Source organism: Balearica regulorum, chromosome Z (genome assembly GCF_011004875.1).
Source record: "Balearica regulorum gibbericeps isolate bBalReg1 chromosome Z, bBalReg1.pri, whole genome shotgun sequence".
NCBI classification, from domain to species: Eukaryota; Metazoa; Chordata; class Aves; order Gruiformes; family Gruidae; genus Balearica; species Balearica regulorum.
The window spans coordinates 23,820,236-23,845,862 of record NC_046220.1 but is presented as its reverse complement, the minus strand read 5'-3'; the positions used below and the strand labels follow the sequence as shown (position 1 = coordinate 23,845,862).

The 25,627-nt window shown below is 38.4% G+C and overlaps 1 protein-coding gene across 3 annotated transcripts in view; it reads right to left on the bottom strand.

The window, feature by feature from the left end:
* The window catches only part of EPB41L4A (erythrocyte membrane protein band 4.1 like 4A), a 146,822-nt gene that overhangs the window by 60,932 nt on the left and 60,263 nt on the right, over positions 1–25,627 (bottom strand). For all 3 annotated transcript variants that reach the window (XM_075740053.1, XM_075740051.1, XM_075740052.1), the window contains 7 exons: positions 20,277–20,328; positions 19,122–19,200; positions 15,389–15,486; positions 12,282–12,402; positions 5,632–5,719; positions 3,396–3,484; positions 2,957–3,020 (listed from right to left, as the gene is read on the bottom strand). In XM_075740053.1, coding sequence (XP_075596168.1) covers positions 2,957–3,020; positions 3,396–3,484; positions 5,632–5,719; positions 12,282–12,402; positions 15,389–15,486; positions 19,122–19,200; positions 20,277–20,328 — 591 coding nt within the window. The remainder of the gene's footprint in view (positions 1–2,956; positions 3,021–3,395; positions 3,485–5,631; positions 5,720–12,281; positions 12,403–15,388; positions 15,487–19,121; positions 19,201–20,276; positions 20,329–25,627) is intronic.

Here is a 25,627-nt window from a genome sequence, read left to right as displayed (position 1 = left end):
TAGCTGGTTCAGGTCATTAGTCTCACATGTCAGGATAAGTCACAGATGGCCAAATATTAAGGGTAGTATTTTGTTTATGAAGAGACAATAGCCTTAGGGAGAAAATATATAATACAAGCAAAGTAGTGAAAGATAAACCCAAAATACTGACAGTCATGCTTGCACACAATAGCAATAGGTATGCAGATAAAATATAAAGAAATTAAATATACAGAAAATGGTCTCATGGAAGAGATATGAAGAAGTACAAGAGATTACACTACAAAAAAGGAAAGACAAAGCACTTTTTATTATAAGAAAGTAAGCATAAATATCTTCTGCTCAGTAAATCATCAAGTTTATGAAAAGTGAAACAATGTAAACAACAAACTTAGCAGCCATAAGTAAGTCTGACACAGGCACCCCACGGAGTAGGTTTTAGGTAGCCTAAGAACATAGACCTGCACATTTAGACTGCCATGTCTGCCATCTGTCAAGGAGATCAGGATGTCCACTTCCACCCGTTTAGTGGGAAATACATATTCAAATTCTTTAGGTAGGTTTAAAAAAAGCTCAGACAAATTTATTGAAAGGGAGAACAAAGAAGTTACCACAAGTAACCCCATGCAGGGGAAGAGCAACACTTCATCCATACTAAAAGCACTAACAGCTTCCTCTGGATGAGCAGGTGTACCCATGAAAGGTCCCCACCAGTGTGAATAAAGGTAGCTAGCTAGTGTGTGGAAACATGAACCAAAATCCAGTCTGTACAGAGTTTTCACTACAATACAGAAAATGTGATTCACACAAAGCACCAATATACTCAGAAATAATCTGCTCTTCTTAATATGTCATGTTAAACTCCTTCGCTATATGCCGGAAAGCTCTAATAGTTGGGAAAGTCTCCACTATTTCTTCTCTTCTTGAATCTTTTCTGGCATTCTCTTCAACTAACTGGAAACATGTAACACGTTCCAGGCATGTTATACTACATCTGAAACAAGGCAGGTGTTAATTCCCTGGGCCACAAAGTGATAACCCAGGAGGCAGAATGAAGTAAAAATGGCACATTTACTCTCCTATCACATACTGCAAACTCATGTCCCATGGAAGGATAAAGTGATAGCATTTATTCCAAAAACCAGAGGAATAAAAGAAATTGGTGAATTAAGTTTTTGATGAATATCGGAACAGTCAAGCTTTTCCACCTCTGGGTACAGAACAGCATAAATTGTTGTGACAGCTTTAATCCAGAGAGTAAGGATACTGTTTACTTATTCCAACACATAATTTTGTTCAAAGTAACACCACCAGAATGTTTAAAAAGAAGGGAGAAGAACATTTTTCTGGGGCATTTTGGCCTTTCCTGATCTTGTTAGGATATGAGGCGCTATAGAAACACTTCAAATGAGTATTAGTTGCAAAGGAGATTTTAATGATGGTACACACCCTTATACTTACTGTTCTCTTGAACTATTTCCTAAAAGTACCTGTCGAGACTTGAAATTACCAAGTGCTGTCAAAGTGTTTGCCTTATGATCACAATATTAAGTACTCACCAGCCATCAACATTCACAGTCTCAACTTAAGCATGTTTTCCAAAGCTTCCAGGTTTTCTGCTTGGCATTTTAAACCTCTGCAATTCCATATGGATCAGACAAAAACTATACATATGTGGCATCAAACAGAAACTACAGCATCACTTCAATGCAATTCACTCTAACTCAAACTCAGACTTGTTTATACATGAACAGGCATTCACTCTTCACATGAAACACTGAGGAAAGTTTTCCCAACCTTCCCCCAGCCTTCAAACAACTCTCTGATTTCAATAAACACACCATCAGAAACAAACTTCCCATAGATCACCACACAAAACAGAAACAAACTAATGGGGAGTAACAAAAGCAAAACTTGCCAATACATCTGCAGAGGCAAAAGAAACGCTGTCCATGACAAAACCAAGACAACCATTCAGTGGTACATTTACATTTCCCAGAATGTACCAAACATACCAAATGGCCTCATGGAAAAATCATGGATGAGACTAACGACTACATAGATGAATGAAGATAATCAGTAAAGGAGAATACTGCCAGGAGGCTAATATGTCTTCAAAACTATAAGCCTTCAGTCCTGGTATTCCAAAGAGACATACAAAGTATTTTCAAAAAATAACTCAGCAAACTAAACATATAACTCAACCAGATACCAAAAATCACAGACTCACTGCAACTATTCATTTTATTACACTTCGTAATTTTCCCTACATCCTCAACACTCTCCTCTTCCTCCCCCTGCCCCACATGCTTCATAGGTAATAAATATTGTTCTCTTTTTTCCACTGACTCTATCTGAAAACCTCTTCTCTTGCTATCAACCTGCTATCCTTGCTCCACTGGAACCAACTGTCTCTCAAATGGTCTAACAGCACAATGAAGTTAAAGAAATGGGTTTTGAGCTATATTATGTGGCTGCGTCTGTTTCCAAGCTACAAAATTACTTGTGCCTAACACCTTTGTGAGTTTTCCTCCATCCACATTTCAGTTAGTATTAGCTTTCCCTGCATATTTAGCCTAGTTTAAAAGCACTGTGTAACCTCATAAACAAGGCACTGCAGAAGTAGTCTACTCTAATTTACAAAACACAATATATAATTATAAAGGTTTGTTATAAAATTCATACTTCAGTACTGGTCTGCTGAAGTTCTCTCCCCTTGTCTGCAAAACGTGGACAGATAATCTTTCTCCCTTCTCTTTCTTTAATAAAACTACAAGCACCATCAGGAGCATACTACACTTGAGGATAAGGTAATTTTCTTGCAGTAACTATCAATAAAATTAATTTGACTTTGATGGCTTCTTGCAGTAAATTTCAATAAAATAAATTAGACTTTGATAGCCACACAAAATTTCGCATTTCATTAGACCTGAGATTACCTTTGTTTTTTTTCTTTCAGGCTTAAATAAAAACTTACATCTTTTCCCAGGACTCTAAGTTCAAACTGTGTTTCCTTGAAGTGAACTTTTGTAATCCTAGGCCTGGAAAAAAGACAGACAGAACCTCATAAGATTTTAATTTCATACATAATAAAATATAAAGTTGTATATACTTAAATACAAAGACAGAAAGGAATTCACAGGTAGAATATTTTTTCAGGTACGCACCATGTATCAACAGGAAATTAACAGTATTGAAACATTTCAGCATGAGTATGGTAAAGGCGAACTAATTCTTTCAATACCTGGATTATCCAAGAATTTAAAATCTGCATAATTCAGACAAAGATCAGGAATTCCAAGTATACTTTTTTTTTATTGATACAATTAACCTTTCAAATATGTATCACATAACATACATTTTCATGCAACATTGTTATTGTTTTAGCACAGACTGCACATTTAAATTATACATACCAGAAATATTTTCCTACTTGTTTTTTATTCTTGTAGACAACAACTCCTATAGGTGTTAATCCTAAAAAATATTCAGATTTGTTTTCACCCTAGAAAATAAAAATGTACATCATTCATTCAGTTGCAAGTTGTATCACTGTAGCAGTAAGATCTAGTGAGGAAATCAGCCTGATGACTGACTTGAGCACACTGTTTCGCTCTCCCTGCAAACGGAAAAATAGTACTTGATGTATTAACAAAAACTCCTATATGAAAAGTTGTAAGCATGGAAGCAAAGAGGCGAGAAAGAATGGCAGTGAGGGAAAGAATGGGATATTCCACATGCCATGGTGAAAAGCAAAAATAATTTTTTTTTCTAAGGAATTACTTTCAGCTATTTGGCAAATGGCCAAAACTCAGAAACTAAACTCTTTATTGAAACATGAATGCAACAGACAAGTAACTTTCAGCTGAAGGTAAATAGTGATTTTCTGACCCATTCTACTATAATATAACCTCACAGATGCCTTCTGCCTCCTGAAGTACTATCATCACCTGCATACTGCTACCAAGTGAAGTAGCCCCTTTGAGAGATTCAGAGTATTTTTTTGTTCAGAAGGGGTCGTGACATGCAAGGAACAGTCGCATGCATCATCTCCTCCAAAGGAAACCGTTCCTGAGGTCAGTATCCAAATCGCAAACCACATTGAGAGAGAACAGGGTGAAAACCTTGGTGCCAAGGCAGTGGCAGAAGGCCACTGACTCCCCAATTTATGGTCAGTAACCAAAATCAGATGTGCCCTACACCTGGAAGAGTGCAAACCTTAGTGCATGAGGTTAAAAGACAGCTGCAAAAGCTCGTTCATTGGCCTACTTGAGGCAACGAGGAAGAGCCCTGCAAGCTCTAAACCAGCACAGCATGAACCGCAAAAAAATAGCAACTGTGAGACAGACCGACTGTAGAAAGTGTCCTTCTGTGTGACTACTGATGTGAGAAAGCCTAAGCACACCTCTGCAAGCTCTGCCTGTGCTCCCCAGTGAACAAACTGCTAAAGACAACTTTACTTTTAATATGACCAAGTGAGGAAAAGAACTACAGCTCTTAATACGTGCATCTTCAGTCTCAAATGAGGGCTTCTGTTGCTGTTGTAATATAAAGAGAAATTACGATATCCATGGGTTAAACTTGGGCATATTACAACTCACCCCTCATTACCCAGGCAGGGATCTCATTGCACAGCAAAAGCAAGCTAAGAGGAAAAAAAAAATTCCAGGCTCTGCTAATTTAACATGATTTTGTTGGATCATGTTGAATCTTGTTCTAGTAACTCCCCCAGCTTTCCATGGGTGGGAGGGGCACGGAGCATGGGATATGAATACAATTAAGCCACAGGGTGCATTAAAAAATACTTTGTATTGCAGGCTACACAATTTTCAGCAGGAAACACATACTTAAATCTTCTGGTAATATCTTGATTTCTTTATTTTCTTTCAAGTAATTTTACAAAGTACTGACATCTAACTCAGTGAACTATCTACATTACAACTCCCCATTTGAACTGCTGATTTTCTTTTATTCAGAAAAACCTGCCACAAGCACAATTATTCAAACAAGATAGAATGATGTTTCCACCAGGAGCACATAGCCTCCAGGTGATGACTTGGATCCAATCCCAACATACATGCTGTTTTACAAAAGAAGTGGAGGCTTTTGCTGAGGCAATACAGACAACTTGCAACGCTGCATAATATAGCAGAGGAAAAGCTGGAAAAGTACTCTGGATCTTTAGCAAAACCTTCACAACGAATATTAAAAAAAGCCAGACATGCTGCTACCCCATCCTTGTTTTTGCAATGGTATTGAAAAGGTTTCAGGACACACTTGCTGTTATTTACACAAGAATAATGTGCAAATTCTTGTGTCAAAGAAAAAGGTTATAAGCCGCTCTCGTCTCTCCTGACATTTGCACTAACTACTACTTATTTATCTGAATTGTTTTTTCCAGCGTATAACTGATTGTCTTTTATAGGTATAATACAATCACAGCCTTTCATCTAAAAACCATTAGGCTTCTGTATATATGAATGACTAAATCCCCTCAGTCTGTAAATATGTCTTCCTTTGCATTTCTTAAGTACAGTGTTTCCTTTCAAGTTATTCTGTGGCAACTAAACTATATAAATACTCCCTCCCACAGTAGTACATGAACATTTTTCTTTATTGTTATCAAGGTCAAAATATTTAAACAATACTTACATAAACAGGATGGAGATCCACTCCATACATTTCCAGGGATTTGGCTACCCCTAAGTAGTTCACTTCTGCCTCAGCAGGAAGTTGACCCCTGTAAACAAATTTCTGTGTAAGAATTTTGCACTTCCAATCAACATATTAAAATAGATCATATTAATAAATACAATTTGCTGGACAGGTATACAACCCTTCCTACCTTTTGTTTAGACCACCATTACCCTTTCAGTACTATACTACTGCTTGCTCCAAGTCAGATTGGACAGTAGCACAAACTTCTACTGAGCTATCTGCTCTAAGATTCTGCCACAGATAGATGCTATCATATATACAATGTATGCCTACTACAGTGGCTAATCTTTTCCCTGCTGTCACAAACACACTTCAGACATTCCATTTTTAGGCTTGAATATGCAAAATACCTTTTTTTCCAACAACCTGATTATTAATAAAGCAGGAATGGAATGACTGACTGGGGTACTATTTCCCCATAGCAGAAGTTACAAGGGATGTCTAAAAGTAGGGTTCATGACTTCAGATAAAATACTTCTTTCTTCATGAAAACTCACCTACAGGAAGTGACACCAACTGGTAATACCCAAGTCTGCTACTGTGAAAACAAAGTTTGGAGTCTGTCTCAAGAGATTACCAGTTCAAAAGATCAAGCTTGCTTTACTATCTGCAAATATCAGTTCATCAGCTAAAAACTACCATTGGCTGCATGTTGGTAGGAAAAAATAGGGGAAGACTGGGGGAGGGGGGAAAACTGGCTACTAGGCACATATTTGACATCACTGATGAAGGATTATTTTTTTTTTTTTCAAAAAGAACAAAATGACTAAGTAAATTCAAAGCTTTCAGCAGACTTATCCTCAGAATCTAATTTGTTCTTCCCTTAATAACTGCTGTTGATACAACAGCAAGACACTCTTTTTTCAAGCCTGAAATAACTGAAGCTGCATTTTCATCTTCACTCTTTTTTAATACTTCTGTGAAACCTACAGGATTGTTATTGGGAAAGTACAGCACATCTTGTGAAAACATCAACTCAAAAAGATGCGTCTCCTGCTTCACCCTGTGATTGTTCTCTTGGGGAAATACTTCACTGCCTTTGCTACCTTTCAAATTCAAGGTGTGAAGCAGAGCTCAACATTTTGACTCAAGACCTGGAAAAGTCCTGCAATATGCACATTCTCGCTTCTTGTCTCCCCATTCTCTCCAGCCTAGCAGTTACTTTCCAGCTTTTCCCAACTTTGTGTTATGCCTGATAAGGTAAAAAACACATCAAACACAAAAGACATGAAACAGTAGTGCTAAGATGAATGCAATAGTACAGGTACTTAAAATGCCACTTTTGTATCTGGGAGATGGGCTGAAGCAGCCCATCGTATCCACACAGCAGTACAGATACAGTTTCAGGTGTTAGCCCTTCTTACCAAGGACTCCTGGAAAAGCAGCAGACCTGAAGCTTGCAAGACAAATCCCTTTCTTCAAGAGCATGATTGCCCAGTAGATCTGTGATTCATCTCTGTATTCAGAATATGCAGAACACTGGGTATTCAGCACATCAGCATTGTCACATCTGACATGTCTTTTATCCACTTCTGCTATAAAAATTTATTCCACAGCTTGATTTTTATTTTTTTTAAAATCTTGTTGGCAGCTCTCAGAAATGTAAGCAAAATGCTCACTGGAGCAGTATTGTCTTCCTGAGTTCGCAGGCAGGTTAAATATCTGTCCTGAGCAAAGTGGATTACCTCATTACTGAATTAGTGCTACAATCCAATACCAATTTAAATACTGCTGTGTTTCCTTACCGATCATACTTGGAAAAATGCTGATGTGCTTACCCTACTATTCTCACCTGCCTCTGAAAGTACCAAAAGGCTCAAGTGTGAAATAAGTGTGTGTGCATGTATAAACATTTTCACAATAACATATAATTTATAAGAAAATGCATTTGCAAAAATATTAAAGGAAGTAAAGATGTGAGCTGGAGCTTCTGAAGGAAACAGATGGAAGCTGGAGGAAGAAGTCCTCCCAAATGCAGATGGAAAAGACAGAACGTGAAGGGGAGGCAGGAATATCAAGACTGAAATAATTCCCACCATTACAAAGGGTAACTGTCCCAGTTTTACCGTGTATGAAAACACAAACTCTCCCCAGCATCATACAACCTGACAATAAACCCCCAAACTAAAACAGTCTTTGCAGTTGGTAATGACAGAGCAGGCAACATAACAGCCATGCAGCTGACATGCACCACTTGTTTAGATGGACAAAGAACACGTGAGTGCCCTAAGCAATATTGAAAGCTACTCTCAAAGCCAACTATGAGTGGCATTCTGTCTTTCCTTATGCACCACTGACAGCATGTGATGTCGATTCAAAATACACCAAGAGCTGACTTGCCGATTATCAGTTAGTCCCAGATCTGCTGCAGTGTGGAACAGGCAATGTCGGAGGGCCAATACAAGGTCTCTCATTTGCACTGAGGGATCTTATCCCTCCTCCAGCAGCACAAGTGTCTGCTTCGTCACATCCAAGCCCTGAAGCCACTGCTTGCTCCTCCAGATGTGCATGACAACATAAGGTCACCTCACCCAGCTATCTGACCTTGGGATTGTCATGCTGGTTTATCGATGGGACAACAATCACAGTAGACAGGCTGCAGAGACTTGATGCAGACAGAAACACACACACACACACACACACCCCCCGGCTGACTTCCCTCACTTTACTTGATTTAGAAACTTGCTCAAAAAACTGCAGCCTGAATGAATCCCTGAATAGCTATTGTGCTATGTAAAAACCTGAGAGATAACCTGCAACCAAAAATCATTTATCTGGACATAACTAGCAGAAGCAAGGTAAATGCAGTGCCACAGCTGTCTTGCAAAAAACCCCTGTGCTTCCATGCTGAGCTTCAGAAAGGATAAACATCTTCTAAACCACGTCTTCTAAAACCTGTCCCTAAAATGTAACTGGTAGGTGAGACAATTTGAGATATGCCCTCAGCCATTCTAGCTTCCAACATCTTAACTAAAGAGATCACTGTCACCTGTGCAGAAGTCAATGCTGGCAGTAGTGATAATGACAGTCAGGCTGCACTAGCAATGAGCACATCTTAGTTTCACTCTCTTTTCTGATGCTGCTAAATCCCTGACACCTAACTGCAGCCCAGCAGTAAAAGAGTATCAGAGCTCTGTATCAGTAAGCATATAAAAACACTAGAGAGAGTGTTAGGACAGTTATGACTCCTCTTTGCAACCACTGTTCCCCAGGCTTCTGAATTTCATCTTCAAGGTTATAAACTTTTTGAGGCAAATGGATCTTAATCAGATTTACTACACTAATGACTACAGAAGCTTGTGAGAGGAATGAAGGTTGCTTAGTATCAGTGGCCTGTTACATAGCAATTCATCTCAAGTTTCACTTCTCAAACACAGCCTCTGTGATGTTGAACCAAACAAACTCTCTGTGCCTCAGTTTCCAATCTCTGGAATGGAAAAAACAGTACTTTTTTACTTCACAAAAGGACCTCTAGTAAGGTTCTCTGTAATGCATCAATTACTACAGAGCAGTCAGGCAACCACATAGAAATAATTATTCAACAAGAGACTCTCTTCCCTGAAAGAGAAAGCTCAGGTCAGTGTGGCAACTGGCAGAGACTCCAATTACAGAAATTTTCAAAAAGAACAGCTGTGTCTCTGAGTCAATACCTATTCTTATTCAACAAGGCACAAATAACACTAACATGCAAAACTACAGGCAAGAAATTACTTATCCTTTATCCAGACTGTGGCTTCAATTACAGCAAGAGAATCAAGAAATCTAGACCTACATACAAGATGGCTAGCTCTGATTATCTTTACATTACTTTGACAAGGGGTATGATGAACATACTCATAAAATGTTTCTTACTGCTCTGATATTAATAAATTGTTATATCACAATTGCACCTAATTTGGATTTGTTAGAACAAGCTTCTTTATACTTACCAGGAAAATGAACTTGGAGACAAGCAAGTAAATGTTTATTTTGGCTTTATGTAGGTTGAACTTCTGGCATATGCTTTATTTTCAAAACCAACTTCACGTTGTACATTTTTGAAGGCCCTGTGGTCTAATATTTGGAAAGCAGGTTGGGAAGCTAAATCTTTCTGACTCCCAGTGCTTTCACAAAGTGACTGGTGGTTCTGCTTCTGTTACTCATACACCAGGAGTACTTCAGTCTAAAACTAATCTCACTGAAAGTACTTCATACACAGAAGGCCATTTCTAAAAATGAGTAAAAGTGGGACAAAAAGTGGCTATGAATCGCAGGGGATTTTTTTACATTTTTTGTATGCCTAGAGACAGTTAAACCTCCTCTTTAATAAGACTACACACCTTCTGCAAATGCTCTAGTATTTAAGACATATTCACACAAGATCACTTTCTAGCTTTACCATCTTTATTGGAAACTATGTTCTTTGCTCCAACTTCCCTATCAGATTGCTGTTTTCCTCTCTATGTTGGTGCTGGTTTTCCTCTCTCAAGCACTGACAGAACCAATGGGGCCAGAGGTTACTAGTTCTTATCTTGCTTTGCTTATCTGTTGGGCACTCCAACTCCTGGTTGTCCTTATTGCAGTTTTGCTTCCCAGTCTGTTGACAAGTAATCAAGGGAAGGCATTTGTCGTGGTTTTACCCCAGCTGGCAACTGAGCCCCACACAGCCACTCGTTCACTCCCCCGCATCGGGATGGGGGAGAGAATTGGAAAAGTTAAAGTGAGAAAACACGTGGGTTGAGATAAGACAGTTTAATAGGTAAAGCAAAAGCCATGCGCACAAGCAAAACAAAAGCAAGGAATTCATTCCCCACTTCCCATGGACAGGCAGGTGTTCAGCCATCCCCAGGAAAGCAGGGCTCCGTCACGCGTAACGGTTACTTGGGAAGACAAATGCCATCACTCCAAACACCGCCGCCCCCCCCCCCCCCTTCCCCCAAGCTCCTTATAAACTGAGCATGACGTCATATGATATGGAATATCCCTTGGGGCAGTTTGGGTCACCTGCCCTGTCTGTGTCTCCAGCCATCCCGCTGGCCGGGCGGTGCGAGAAGCAGAAAAGGCCTTGGCCCTGTGTAAATACTCTCAACAATAGGTCCATAGAACAAAAACATCTCTATATTATCAGTGCTGTCTCCAGCACAAATCCAAAACATATCCCCATACTAGCTACCATGAAGAAAATCAATCCTCTCAGCTGAAACCAGGACAGCATTGTATGCACAAATTGCAGTCTGACAGAAAATTAGGTGACTCCAAAACCAGCATCTTGAGATCCACCATCAGGCAGAGATTATCCAGAATGTCAACGATAGTACAACTCACATGTTTTATTCCAGGAACTGGAAGATGGAGAATTAAAGTTTGGCAGTCTCTGTTATAAAAATGAATCTGTCTCTTCCAAATTTGTGAAGCTTGAGATTGCATGAATCTCCCATGTCTCCTGACATACATGTTTCAGATCTCTGCAGTTCTCCTTTGTCCTGTTTGCAGTGTGTCTAATATTCTCCTCCTGCAAACTCTTCAACAGTTGCCCCTTCCAAGTACCATAACTCTAGCTTATTTCTGCCTTCTCATACATAAGAAATGTTACGAGGTAGAGTTTCAATGCCTTTGAACTTCTGTAGTGCCTTGTTCAGTTTAAACCAAAATTATTTTGAGGCCCACCAGATACCTTGTGTTCCCACTGCTTAAAGGTCTCATGCAAAGTTTTGGAATTTGTTTGGGTTTTGTCCAGAAACTAGGACTTTGAGTGCCCTGTGTTATTCAGTACTGCCTGATAAAACTGTTTCTAGGTGCTGCTTTTTTACTTACAAATCATATGTTCTTCCTTAGAGTGGAATCCATTATATAGACCACTGCCAATATGTTTTATGCAAGGTATGTTGGTTAATAAAATTAAAGGATTTTATGCTTATAAAATGAAACTGTCTCCTTAATTCATGGAGATGTTGCAACTGAGATTATCGCTTAAACCATGGGCATACTAACTGCTTTCCTGGTACCTCCCGCAATATGAGCTGCTCCCACAAAGATTCATGCAGGTTGCTACAAGCACTCCTTCATTACCCCAGCTAAGGATCTGGCAAGAAAATAGAGGCTTCATTGTACCAAGTGCTGTACATTATTAGATTAAAAGTGGTTTTGTCCTAACATTTCACTTGAATGCACAGGGCAGTACAAAGAAAAGAAATGTTATTATCCCCATTTTACAGACAGTAGACTGAGGCATGGCCATAATAATCAATTTGTCCAAAATTATGCAGGAAATCTGTCCTGGAACAGGCAACTGACCTCACAGATTTTTATTTCCTTCTTTTCCACTACAAAACTAAGAGGAAATAAGAGCTATATTAAAACTGCTGATTCTGAAACACCCATACCTAGGCCTGACAGACATCGTATTTCCAGTTATTGTCCTACTCAGCTCCCAAAAGAACAGCTCTAAATACGTAAAAAGTTTTATGCTTTGAGGGACGTAACTGGATGCCCTTCTTTCCTCAGGCCTAGAGACCTCCACTCTGCACCACAAACTGTTCCCTTCCCCATCTACCAAGCACCTCCAAATCTGATGTGACCGGCCAAGTTCCCAACTGAATTCTTACATCAGAGTTTTGTGTATCCGCTCTATGGCATCCTCCAGCTCTTCCTTTTGGTCTGGAACAAAGCGGTACTCCGAGACATAGCCTGCAGTGTGCTTATACGGGTCATAGTCGCCCAGCTCAGCTAGAGGACACAAGAAGAAAAGAAAGGTCACCTATTTTCAGTGCTTTATGTTAACCAAAAAATATGTTATATAATCCATGTATTTGTTGCCAATGCACCTCTTTCCAGCTGTCAATTTACCATGCAGTCAGTGAAAAAACTCAAAGACATAGCGCACATAAATCCAAGAAAAAATGTCTTCAAACTTTTTAAAAGAGAAACGGAACATTCAAAGAGCTAGAAGTTTTGACAGGTAATCTACCACTTCTGCAGGACTAGATATAATTTTGTCCAAGCCAGCAAAGTTGAAATTTGATGATACATATCATTTAGCAGCAGATGTAAAACAAGCGTAGAAACAAACTCTAGTTTTTGGAATACCCTCATGATAAGCTGTAATATTACAGACAGAACTAATCCATATTCTTGCTGGAACTCCTGACATAAATGTCTGTGTAGGAATGGGAATGGAGACAAATATCCTGAGACACCTAGAGGTATGCGCTTCTAAGGGTGTCATTTCTTATGAGGAAATACAAGACTTCATTTTCCAATAAAATATCAATATATTTCCTGAACATTAAACTCACTTTCAAAATCAAAATAATTTTTAAAAGAACTTTCTTAAAGAAAATAACCTAATGAATAGCCGACATAATTTTCTTTGAAACAACTTTGAATTTCAATACGTAAGTCATACCAGTTTACATGTTACCATGCAATTACAACACAGGTATGCCCCTTGGTCAGAACTCATTCCTACGGATCTTAATTCTAATTGCATCTTTCTGAGAAACTCTGTGAAAGTTAGTATTTCCATTTTTTAATAACCATGAGTAAAATCTGTCTAGACTGGGCTTCTCTGAGAAAAGTTTAATGGAAAGTTTCTATCCAATGCCCACTAAGCCAAAAACATAGCCAAAAGAAGGCATCAAGAGCCAAGAAGCAAAAGACTTATCTAATAACTCATCTTTCGTTCCAGAATTTAATGATGCTTCTAGAACAAGACAGCAATCTGCTCAGTAGAGATGTTGACAAGTTTCTCTAGAAAACCTCTGTAAAACCGATGTGGTCCTTGACCATAGCAGGAACAAGAACAGGAATGACCATAACAGCAACAACTCCAGCATTCCCAATAGGAAAATTGGTATATTCTGCAAACTGTGCCATAGGTACTGATTTTTTTCCACCACCACCACCACTATAATAGTGTGCAGTCTTTGGCCATGAAAGGAGGAAACGATTCATGTGCTGAGGACAGGACCTGCCCAGACACCAAAGATGGCACATAGACACAACCTGCATGGTGAAAGCAGGGCCCGTGGCTGGAGCAGGACATGGGTAGAGGACTCTGGGAGACTATGTGGCCTGGGACCCTCCTCCAGATCTCAGCAGCTGCTAGCTCCACTGGGAAAGATACCACCACCACCACTGCAGAAGCAGAGCTTCTCAGCTATTACTCAATTCCCACAAATGCACTTCATCTCAGTTTGGAAAAGAAAAAAGCATGGTCTGGCACATCACCCTTGCAAAGGCTACTGACCCTGGTGCTGATGCTTTGGGTTCATATTTTGGGTATCTGACACAGACATTTCTCAAGTGTCTTTATATACTTTGAACAACTGCAAGCCCTAAATAAAAGGACAAAGCTTTTTATAAAGTCAATGGGAATGTATGCTTACTGGTGCCAGGGCTAACTTTAACCTACTGTACGTAATCTTTGCCATGTCTTTATTCTCCTCTCTCACGTGAGCTTCCTCATTGTTTTCCAACAGAGTATCTGAGGTTAGAATCACAGGAACAGCATTTTATACCAAAACAACAGCTCCTTGTACTCTAACCACCTTACAAAATTACTAAAGGACAAGAATTTATTCTTTTTACTCATTTCTCATAATACGATTAAGATGTTACCATCATTACATATTTTCCTGTTTCATACTTGCAGTATTTTTTCAGGGAAGGCACCTATGCCAGTAAAGTGAAATGTGCATTGCAAACAGTTTTTCAGAGTATGACACGTCACATTTCCTAGATGGCAAAGTGAAGTTAGAAATAATTGTACAAAAATAAAAAGCTGCCTGAAAGTTTAGCTTTTTGGAAACACATATAACACACCATGAAATTCTGTATAATGCCCACTCCCATTTCATACACAAGTTATTCTGCCCTGTAATTCTAAAATGGAAATGAAATGAGGACTGTTTTTTATGTTGTATTAAGTGCTGTTGAGTCACACTTGAAATACCAATAATGCAACTAATCATTGCTTAATAAATATAACTCATGAGAAATCTAAATTTAACATAAAATAAATCACAGATATAGGTCCCAGCACGGCTCATCATATGATTTTTGGTTTCCAATTGTGTTTAACTACAGAACTTGAGCTGTAATGTGAAAGGAATAACTAACTGGTAGACAGCTCTTTTCTAATTGATTGCTAGTTCTATCAAGTATGCAGGATATAACATCTACTTCTGAAAAGCTAACTTCTGATGGGTGAATACAGATAAATGACAGATAGAATTAAAATTCTTTGCTTCAGGTCAAAGCACATCCTCTCTTCAAGCATAGGCACATTCATACTGACAGAATGTAATTTTTGCAAGAATCTTTTATTTGGCAGACTTTGTTGGCTGGAGGCTGCCAATAGCCCATCAAATCTGTAAACTTCCTTATGAAGGTTTTGTCATACTCTAAACATAATCCAGAGTAAGTCACAAAGTCATAAATACATGATGAGGTACTCCTCAGCAAGGCAAACAGTGTTTGGCAGGGTCTTCAGACTGACTTTTCCGTTTCTTCTTTACATTAACTTCTATATTGCTTCTATATTATCTGTTAAGAATGGTTATCTATTTACAGTTCTTTAGCTGAAATAATTCATATTAAGTTTTGTTCTGTTTCGAAATGAATGAAGTGTTAGGGAAGTCTTCAGTCACCACTTAAAATTAATCACAATACAGGATTAAAAGAAATAAGCACTCAGTTGACCAGAACTTACACTGAATTATATATGCTCCAAGCTGTGCTGCAGCATTCATTGGACAAGGCAAACGGCCCTGTAAAACATCTTGCTTGACCTGCAAGAAAAACTGATACCTAAAACACAGAGAGAAAACAAAGTGATTATTTCAATAGAGTCTGATGCACCAAGTAATGTTTCATCATCTTCCAGTTTACAGAAGACATACCAGGTACCATAACTATGTGACAGTCAAAACCTGTACTCTTCTCTGAACAACTTTTCCCCTATTGACCTTGAAGTAACAACTAAGATTAATCTAGTGAAAGAACATAGGTGGTGGAGCACTCTGCGGGTTTCCCACTTGCTTAAATTGTGCAGATACAATTAATTTCCCTCCTAAAACCGTAATTTCTCTCTTTTGACTTTCATAGAGCAGTCAGGAAGTGGGGAAGAGGGCTAGGAATCAGAAAAATTGAACAAGGAACCTATCAAAGGGCCAAAGTTTTACCTGACCAGTAAGGGACAACTGGGTGTTGGGTACTTCTTGACTCAACATTTTCCTCTCCACACACTCTAGAGCAGTCAAGCAGATTTGATGGAGTCCATGCTCCCATGAGAAAAAATGGATGGGTGTACCATCAGCAGCTAATTGCATCTGTCACGGCATAGGGAACACTCCTTCTTGGAACACAGATAGCAGGGATAAAACTAATTTTCAAAGTCATAACCTGCTTTTACACTTGAAGCACATACTGAGACCACTTCCAGTGAAACATGCACAAAACAGAAAAGTAAAGTCAAGAAAACAATCCATCAAACAAAGGATCTGCCTGGTTTTGCAACTCCCCATACTCATTTACAGGAAATCTTTTAAAATCTATATGGGTTTTGTCTAGTTTTATTGCAATAGATTTAAGCAATGTTTCACACCATCCTAAGCGAATTTCTTGCACCAAGTTCATACAAAAGGTAACAACACTGAGAAGGTAACTTTTTCAAGAAAAAAATGGTCATCTATACAAGCATATAGCTTTTTCATTATTCACTAATTCAACTTTGTTTACATAGAGCCATTCAGCTGCACTGCAATTTCAGTCAATTTCAGGGAAGGTCACCAAAAAAAAAAAAAGTGTAACTGCAGCTTATCTACAAATCATTTAAGATCCAATTAAACTTACTAGACTTTATCAGCCCAGATGAGCCTCTGAATAAGGATACCAGTGTCTTCTGGTTAATGATCCCCCAGAATGTGTGCTGTGAAAAATATTATAGTACGAACGTTTGTCCTTAAAAAAAATGGCTAATATTCTCCACCTCAAAGGACCAGGGCACCACATAACAATTTTCTGGAAATGTCATTAGTATCATAGAATCATGGAATGGTTTGGGTTGGAAGGGACCTCAAAGACCAGCTAGTTCCAACCCCCCTGCCATGGGCAGGGACACCCTCCACTAGACCACGTTGCCCAAAGCCCCATCCAACCTGGTCTTAAACACTTCCAGGGATGGGGCATCCACAACCTCTCTGGGCAACCTGTGCCAGTGCATCACCACCCTCACAGGAAAGAATTTCTTTCTCACATCTCGTCTAAATCGACCCTCCTTCAGCTTAAACCCATGACCCCTTGTCCTGTCACTACACTCCCTGATAAACAGTCCCTCTGCATCTTTTCTGTAGGCCCCTTCAGGTACTGGTAAGCCGCAATTAGGTCTCCCCAGAGCCTTCTCCTCTCCAGGCTGAACAACTCCAATTTTCTCAGCCTGTCCTCATAGGAGAGGTGCTCCAGCCCTCTGATCAACTTCGTGGCCCTTCTCTGGACTCTCTCCAACAGCTCCATGTCTCTCCTGTACTGGGGCCCCCAGAGCTGGACACAGTACTCCAGGTGGGGTCTCACCAGAGTGGAGTAGAGGGGCAGGATCACCTCCCTCGACCTGCTGTCGAGTTTGTCATGCATACATAATGGTGCTAGTTTGCTCTAGCAAACACATCCAGAAAATGTTAATAGGATTCACCTCAGTGTTACCTTTTGCCTACAAGCCAGATAGATTCTGCTGTGAAGCAATTACAAATTTGACAGGTTTTCATTATTTGCAAATAGTAATCATGCACTGCCACAGATCATCAACATCTAACAACAACTGACTCTGCTCTCATACCCATTAAAATAACAAGCACATGCTCCAAAGAAACACATTGGTTAGCACAAAACAGTTAACACATCACTGGAATTACATACTTAGGCAAAAAATTATTATTTTAAAGAAAATTTGGCCTTTAATCCCTGCTAAGCAGAAGGGGGTTTTATTATTATTATTGTTAGATTTTTTTTTCTGAAAAGGTATACCATTGTTCCAAGGTTTAAGAGCTTACAGGACTAAATGCTCAGAAATGTTGAGGGCATTTGACTATTCAATGTGTTTTGTCGAAGAGTGTCAATACAAGCATATCACTTCCTTATGCCCTCCCTCTTACCTTCTAAGGTGCAAATTCTGCATGCCCAAACAGTGCGCAGACATGAAGACAGGCTTGCTAATTATTCTAAAATGCTTCTCGACTAGATTTGCACACCTAATTAGCAGTGCAAATCACTGACTGACCTTATCACGAGACAAATAAAATTTCTGAAAATTTAGCCCCTGTCATTTCCCAGACAGAAATACACCCTGCCTCCCACGTAGCAATCACAACAGGTTCAGCGGCCAAAGCTCCCTTCCCAGGGCCATCTGTCTTCCCCCGTGAGCAGGGCTGGAAGTGCTTCTGGAAAAGCGCAGGAAAACTGCATCAAACTTTCACAGCACAGGGGCATCATGCTGTGGCCAGCTTACTCTCTTTGACCAGCAAAGTCACAGTGTTTGTTATTTTTACCACGCCACCCTCAATCTTGTTATAGTGGAGACTTCTGTTCCTGCTGTGCTAGAATGGAAACAAAAGAATTTTCTTCTCTGGTACAAGAAAAATATCCTGGCTGTGCTGCAACAGCTGCCACCTTTGATTAAGGAAAATTAAAAACCCTACATGCATTCTAATGAATTCTCATGTGTCATATTCCTAGGACATCAAAAGAAATATTTTGGCATTTATTAATGCAAGCCAGAGCACTAATTTTGTCCGCCTACCTATCCAAACTCTCAAATGTCCTTTTGAACCTAAAACTAATTGTATGAGACCTTTCATAAATAAACAGAAAACCCTGTGTGTGAGAGTTCAGGCAAGCATGTGTATGTGTCTGTGTGCATGTGTGTGCATGTGTTAGTGTGTGCATCCTCATATTTTGTAGAGGCTAAGCTTAGTTAAAAGAATCAAAAGCATGCAACTTTTCAATTTCCTTTGCATATTTTTAGAAAGACCAAAATAAATCCTCTTGAAAAACAGTTCTGGAATTTAAGCTATGGCAAATAAAGAAGAAAATTCCTTGTATTTATATTTGACATCCAAGTAAACTCTAAACTTGATTATAACACAATATAAATGCAGATGTGACAATACATTCCTTAAAAAAACCCCAAAAAACCACAAATGCACATCAAGTCTCTTTGGCTTTTGATGTACCAGACAGCACCTTTTCATCTTGGGCTTCCAAACAGTTGTCCATACCAACCAGTGTGAAGCTAGTCACAATTCTCTTCCTACACATACATGTTCAAGCAAAAACATTCAGATTTTTAAGCAAAAGAAACCCCAACCCAGCCACATCACAATAATATGCACCTGGCTGGAATAGATTACTACCTTGGAATCAACAAACTACACTCTTATTAAATACTGTACCTTGTTATTTCTTCTTTAAGTTTACATGGATCCTCGGCATAGAATTTAATGCCAAAATAGAGAGTGTATGGTGGTCCAGCTGAAGGAAAAAAAGTATTTGGTGCCAAAGTTAGTTGTTATGAACAAATAATTGTTATGAATTGTTACTAGTTGATTACACAACAGCTACTAAGAAGCCTATCTTATTATTTTATGAAACTTGAAAGTTTCAGAAAAGAATCTTACACCCACATAGTAAATCCATACATCTACACTTACTACGCATGAGGAGAAAAAAAAAAGAAAAGGATTTTAATTATTATTTTTCTTGTCTTGTGTTAATGTATTCACAGCTCGTCTGTCTACTTGGCATTTTTGCTTATTTTGAAGATTTAACTTTAGATTTCATTGCTAACTTACTATTTCTCCAAGCCTGGGGGGTTTTTTACTGCTTGATTTTGACCTTTAGATACTTTTTCCACTGAAACTAATCCCTCCCACACTTTCAAGTATCTTATGGAGCAACTTAAATTATGTACCACTTTAATTAAGAAATATTTGGAAGAACTTTTCTAATTCACTTTTAAAAAATGTTATTCTCCTGAAAGCTTCAGTTAACAAAATACCAAAATTCTTACAGCTACATTTATTCCACACATGCTCCACTTCTACATCTTTTTATAGAAGGTCTTCAAATTCTTACATAAAATAATTGTATCATGTTCTTTAATTATAATAAAAATAACACATCTTGCATCTGTGATATCTGAAGAGTGACGGTAACAGTAGACACTATTATCAGTAAGAAGCAGTACTTTTACTTTTAGAAGCAAACAGGAATCTAAGTTGGCTATGGTATGGTACAGTACAACAGAGGTATCACAGCTACTATAAAAATAATTATATTATACAAGTTAAGAACAGCACAATTTATTACTCTAAAATAAAATTTAAGCACAGAGAAATCTTTGGATGATAATCACACAAATTATTGGAAAATGATGGTATGTTCAATCTATGTGTGAAATTTTGATACAGCTATGAACTGTAGTAATAACAGTTCAAGAACTATCAATCTGTTGTGACTAGAAAATAAATGTTGTACAGGCTGTATATGTGGAACTTTGCCTCTGTTACTTCATCTTCAGATACGTTAAGTTCAAATTAAATACATACTGTTTATCAATTCTTTATGTTCAGCAAGGGTCTTTGCAGGATCCAGCCAGTACTGTGAGATAGATAATTAGGAAATTAGTCAGTTAACATGGAAAATTAATACCAAACAATTGCAAATCTGTGTTTATTCATATATTGATATTTATTAGCCGACTAACACACTTCAGTCTGCTAATGACAATCTTGTGCCAGCTTCTGATCAGAGAAACACTGTCTGTACAAGTCTAACGTTGTGTATCTTCTCTGGGTGTAGGGGTCTTCCTAAAAAGAAATCTGTTTAGTAAGAGCCACCACATCTCAGGCTCATAAGAATCTGGCTCTACAGAAGTATTCTACTAAGTACCTGTTGCTGTCTACCTGATCTGCTATAGCTAGTATATGGATGTGCAACCTTGTTCTTTTCTTCCTGGGAGATTAAGCTAAGCAGGATAAGTATAAATAACAGCAGCAACAAAGCATTTAAGACAGGACCTACAAGGAAAGTATGAAGAGGTTTCACTTGTTTTCTGAAAAACAAAGACTGTAGGGGGAAATCGACATAACTACTCTTCCAACACCTGAGAAACTGCTGTAAGAATATAGTGATCAATTTTTTTTTCATGTCCATTAAGTATGAAGAAATTGGCTTAACTAGAAGCAAAGAAAAATTAGTTTTGATTTTCAGAAACAGTTTCTAGCAGCAGGGGAAGTAGATGACTGGAAATTGGCATCAAGGTAAGGAGTGCACAGACTCTTCCACCAGATGTTTTACAGGACTAGTTGGACAAATGTGTCAGACCACAGAAGGATGAACTGTTCCCATAACATTTGATCAAGAGACAATCTGCAGTGTAATCCCTCACTGATTAGTCTGCTCTGTCTTTATCAAACTTCTAATAAAAGTTATTCTGATGTTACTGACCACAGACCAGCTGTGTACTTCTTGTTATGGCTATTCAGGTCACAGCATCCTGTTCTTTTAATCTCTCCAGCAACTTATTTCTTCCTTAGCTTGACATATCTATGATTCAGTTTCGGAAGAAAGCGCAGAGGCACCTGCCAAGATCATTCTTGTCTTCCTTTTTTTCAGTCCTTTTCCCTCATACATAAACTTTCTGGACCAACTGAGATTGGCACCCCTTCTTAAAACACTGGAAATAAAAACGCTGCAGAACACAGCTGTTATAAAGAGCAAATTGAGGTGGATTGAATCTACTCCCTTAGTACCCATACCTTTTTTAACTGAGGAACTACATAGAATAAAATGATTAATCAAAAAATCTCCCTCCTCTATCAAGAGAACTTCTCTGGACTGGAGAATTTCATTATTGCAAGGAGTAGCATAAAAATGGGACAGAAAAAAACTACAAAGCATTTGAGTAGAAAATTTCAAGAAATTAATTTCATAAGTGGTTGCAACAACTGTCTTTATTTTGACAAAACTTGAAAACAAACTACTTCCATTAGCTTCTGGTCCACCTGTAATAGAAACAGCTGTACGTCTTGTTCTTGTCCATTGCTATTTCAAATCCAGGAATATTTGTTAAGAAAATTTCCTAAATTTTGAAGGAAAAAAAATATTTGGTACATGCTTGTATTGAATACATCCAATAACTAGTCAAATATAAACCCTCTTAACCTCAACAGAAGGTGGGAAAGAAAAAACTTGTCACATTTGTTTAAATACTCCACTAGAACTCCATATCAATGGAGCAATAATCTGAGCTAATACAATACGCTGATAAATAGATTTTACAGTCAATAGGCAGAAAAAAGGCTAAGTGACTCTGCAGTGTGCATTCTGGCTATGCAACATGGTCAGAATGTGGCCTGACCTCTTCCCAAAACTGGCATCACAGTATGAACAGCACATCATCAAGCTAGCTTGCTTTTCATTGGCAGCTCTATGTTACACTGCAAGAGATTCAAAATCAGATCAAAATCTATCACAGAATAACTCCTTCATTAAGTTCTGAAATGAAATCGGCTTCAAGATATATTGCCTTATACCCCTCTTTGCAGTTTAGCTTTATATGCATAGGTAGATAGGCTATTTAAAAAAAAAAAAAAAAAGTATATTAATGGATCATCATTCAAGTTTTCAAGTCAAGCATACAACAGTTACAGATTTCTGGTTGTCTCTGCAAGCTGAATTCCACCGCCTCTTGTATCCATGTGATTCACTGGCTGCCATGAGACAAACCAGAATTGGGCTAGGTCATTAAAGACTGTATGGGCACTTGTAGACACTACAATTGAAACAGAGCTGCGTTAGAAGTCTTAATTGTCACTAGGCTGTACTTGACTTGCAAGTCAAATTATATTCTTTGTACGATCTTCTGAAGGCAATTTCCAAGCTTGGGGCAGGGCGGCAAAATTCAGTGGGAAAACTGCAAGTTCAGATTCAGAGGGAATCTGAAGAGAGGAGAGGGAACAAACCTGATTATTTGTAGGTTATTATCCTTTCCTTCAAGGCAGCAGGAGGAACTGCACTCTGAGCCCTCATCAGAGGGCTGCTACTGCTATTAGTGAAAAGCAGCAGCATCTGGCATGAAATAATATGCTCATCTGAGGGTACCATGGGCATCTAGATTGGTGTGCTGCGTAGGTGAAGTTCAACAGTTCGGCTTAGGACAGTTTACTGCTGCAACAGAGAGTAGTGGGGAAGAGGCAAGAGTCTTGTCTACCTTCTCATTTCTCCAGTAAGTATTTAGCATTTTGGCAATGCCACAAACCCACACTTAGAATCACTCTGTAGCTATTTATTATTTTAAAGGCTGCCAATATTTTCCTGAAGAATGCAAGGGGTTGGGGGAGGAGATGGAGATTTCTAACATTTTATTTATAAGCCAAAGATGAATGGAATTTCATGGATAATGAAAAGGCATTTTTCAAGCCAACATTAGACAATAAAGATGAGAACACTTACAAAAACAAGAACCCCTCCAACAGAGCCCTCCAAGATACGTACACATGCATACATAATGATGTTTATTAGATGCATGTTAAATGCTTGCATATACATATAAATATTGTTGGGTATAGTTACAGTTTTGAGGTTGCATATTAAAGTGCCAAGAGAACAAAAAATCAGAGTGCCTTATTAATCCAATACACTTGCACAGCAGGTGCTGACAACAAACTCTGCATTTGTGAATGCCAAAGTAGCTCCAACACTCAGTCTCATTCTTTTTATCTGTTTGGCAGTCAGCTTGACACTTCTCAGTGATTTCCCATCTGTATCTCTCCTGCACAGACAGCCAGGGTTATCTGACTTGTAAACAGCTCACCACTACTGCAAAGAGGTGGAGGGCCCCGTACATACCCATGCAACTGCAGGTGATAAATTTTGTGAATCTGAAAGTGGAATTTAATATTTACAGAAGAAATGGGGGAGGAAATCATGATTTCTAAGTAGTCCTAATCAATGGAACTATCCAATTGCTAAAGTAATGGTCACTGGTTTACTAGTTGTTATTTACACAGATTACATAGTATAAGCTTAATTTAGTATTTTTTTTATTTACTAAAACGGATTATAAATGCACAATGTTACTAAAGAAAAGAATTACTTTTTAATTTTTAGGTAGAAATTATAAAAAGATTATGTTTTCAAGTACAGCATATCTAAGAATAAACAGACTCTATTGTCCTTCGTACTTTTATAAATCTGGCTCCCATACAAGCTAGATGTGTAAGCAGTACGCATCAAAGCACCATGCAGTATTTCATATTTAGCCATTTTAAATGACTGCAAACATTTTTCCACAAATCTGGAATCTTCCATTGCTTGAATCTGCATAGGGTTAAACCTGGGTCAAATTCCACGAACCTGTCTGAAAGAAAATATTAACTAGGCTGAAATGTTTGCTGTGGTATCAATCAATTAAGTGTCTGGTGGAGAAAAATCTGTCAACTTCAAACTAAATGGCTGTCTTTATCAGATTCTTCTGAAGCTGTACCCATCATGCCACACGTGCCAGGTTTTGTTCACATTTACAACAGAAAAAAACACAGTTTTCAAGAGAAACCCCAGTATTTTTCAATTGTAATCTGAAACTATGAAAATTTTTCCACAATCTAAGACAACACTAACAATTAGAATTATTTTGTCTTTTTTTTTCTGCAAATGTTCATTGCAAAGAATCTAAATCTGCTAAGCTCAAGACATCCTTATTATATAAGAAATATATAAATCATCACGCAATTCCTACATACAAAATACAAATATATATTTAATACTTCTGTCTTTTCTTCATTAGAATCTGAAGATATATTTATTATATTTAGTATTAGATCGCCAGTGTGAGTTTCCTGTTGATCCTGCTATACTCTAAAAGCTTACTCTTACTGCCTTTAACTCACCTGACCATCAGCTTTGTCTAAGTTGTTTCAATCCATTAACAATCTTCTAAAATGTCTAGCTTCTAATAACAATTATCAGTCTCCTTTTTCTTTTCACTGGATATGTCATCTATTTTAATAAGTATAACAAGTCTTATTCTTTCTAGACAATTTAGTATACCATGCTTATGGGCAAATGTCAAATCCATACAAAAATAAAAATCCATACAGAAACAAAATACAAACTAAGTACAGCTCATCTGTTTCTCTAAGATCTTGAGATCAAAACATACACCACATTATGTGCCAGTAATTCCCTACAGAACAAACATTTTTGACCGTAAACAAACCTTTTGTTAAAATCATGCCCTTCTTTCTACAGTTAAGTTATATACAGTGTGTTCAGTCTGTTACCCTATCCAATTTGGTTAGTAACCGGCAATCTGAGCACATTGCAGTTACTTCAGTAATCATGCTGGATGGATCAAGCAGTATCTTTCAGACACAGGAGTTTGTACAGCAGGGATATGCAACTCCATGGCTCAGCTTTGCCACAGCTGACCTGATCTACCATTGCAGCCCAGCGACTCACAGTAAAAAGTTCAGCTTCACAAGAAACTGAGTCCTGGGTTATGCAGCTGTGAAATACATTGCCATGGGCTACCTCCTGCCTGCTGTGCTTTCAGGTCTGTATGCTCAAAACAAAGGTTCCTCATAGCAGGGAACAAAAAACTTATCTACACTTCACAGTGGATGCATGGTACAGAGAGAACGTGCTGCCCACCTCATATTAGCTCCAGATTTTGGAGCAGTACACACGTGTTCACACAGCACTGCACATGAACTAACCGGGGCTGGGGACATTAGCTTGGCTGCTATGCTGAATTAACGTGGTTATACAGCTTTCTGTATTTGCATTTCTCCCCTCAGAGCCCTAAGAAAACATCAATACACTATACATTGTGAATATAACAGGTCAGATTAGCATTATATAGGTTAAGAAAAGCATATTTGCATCACAGCCTGTG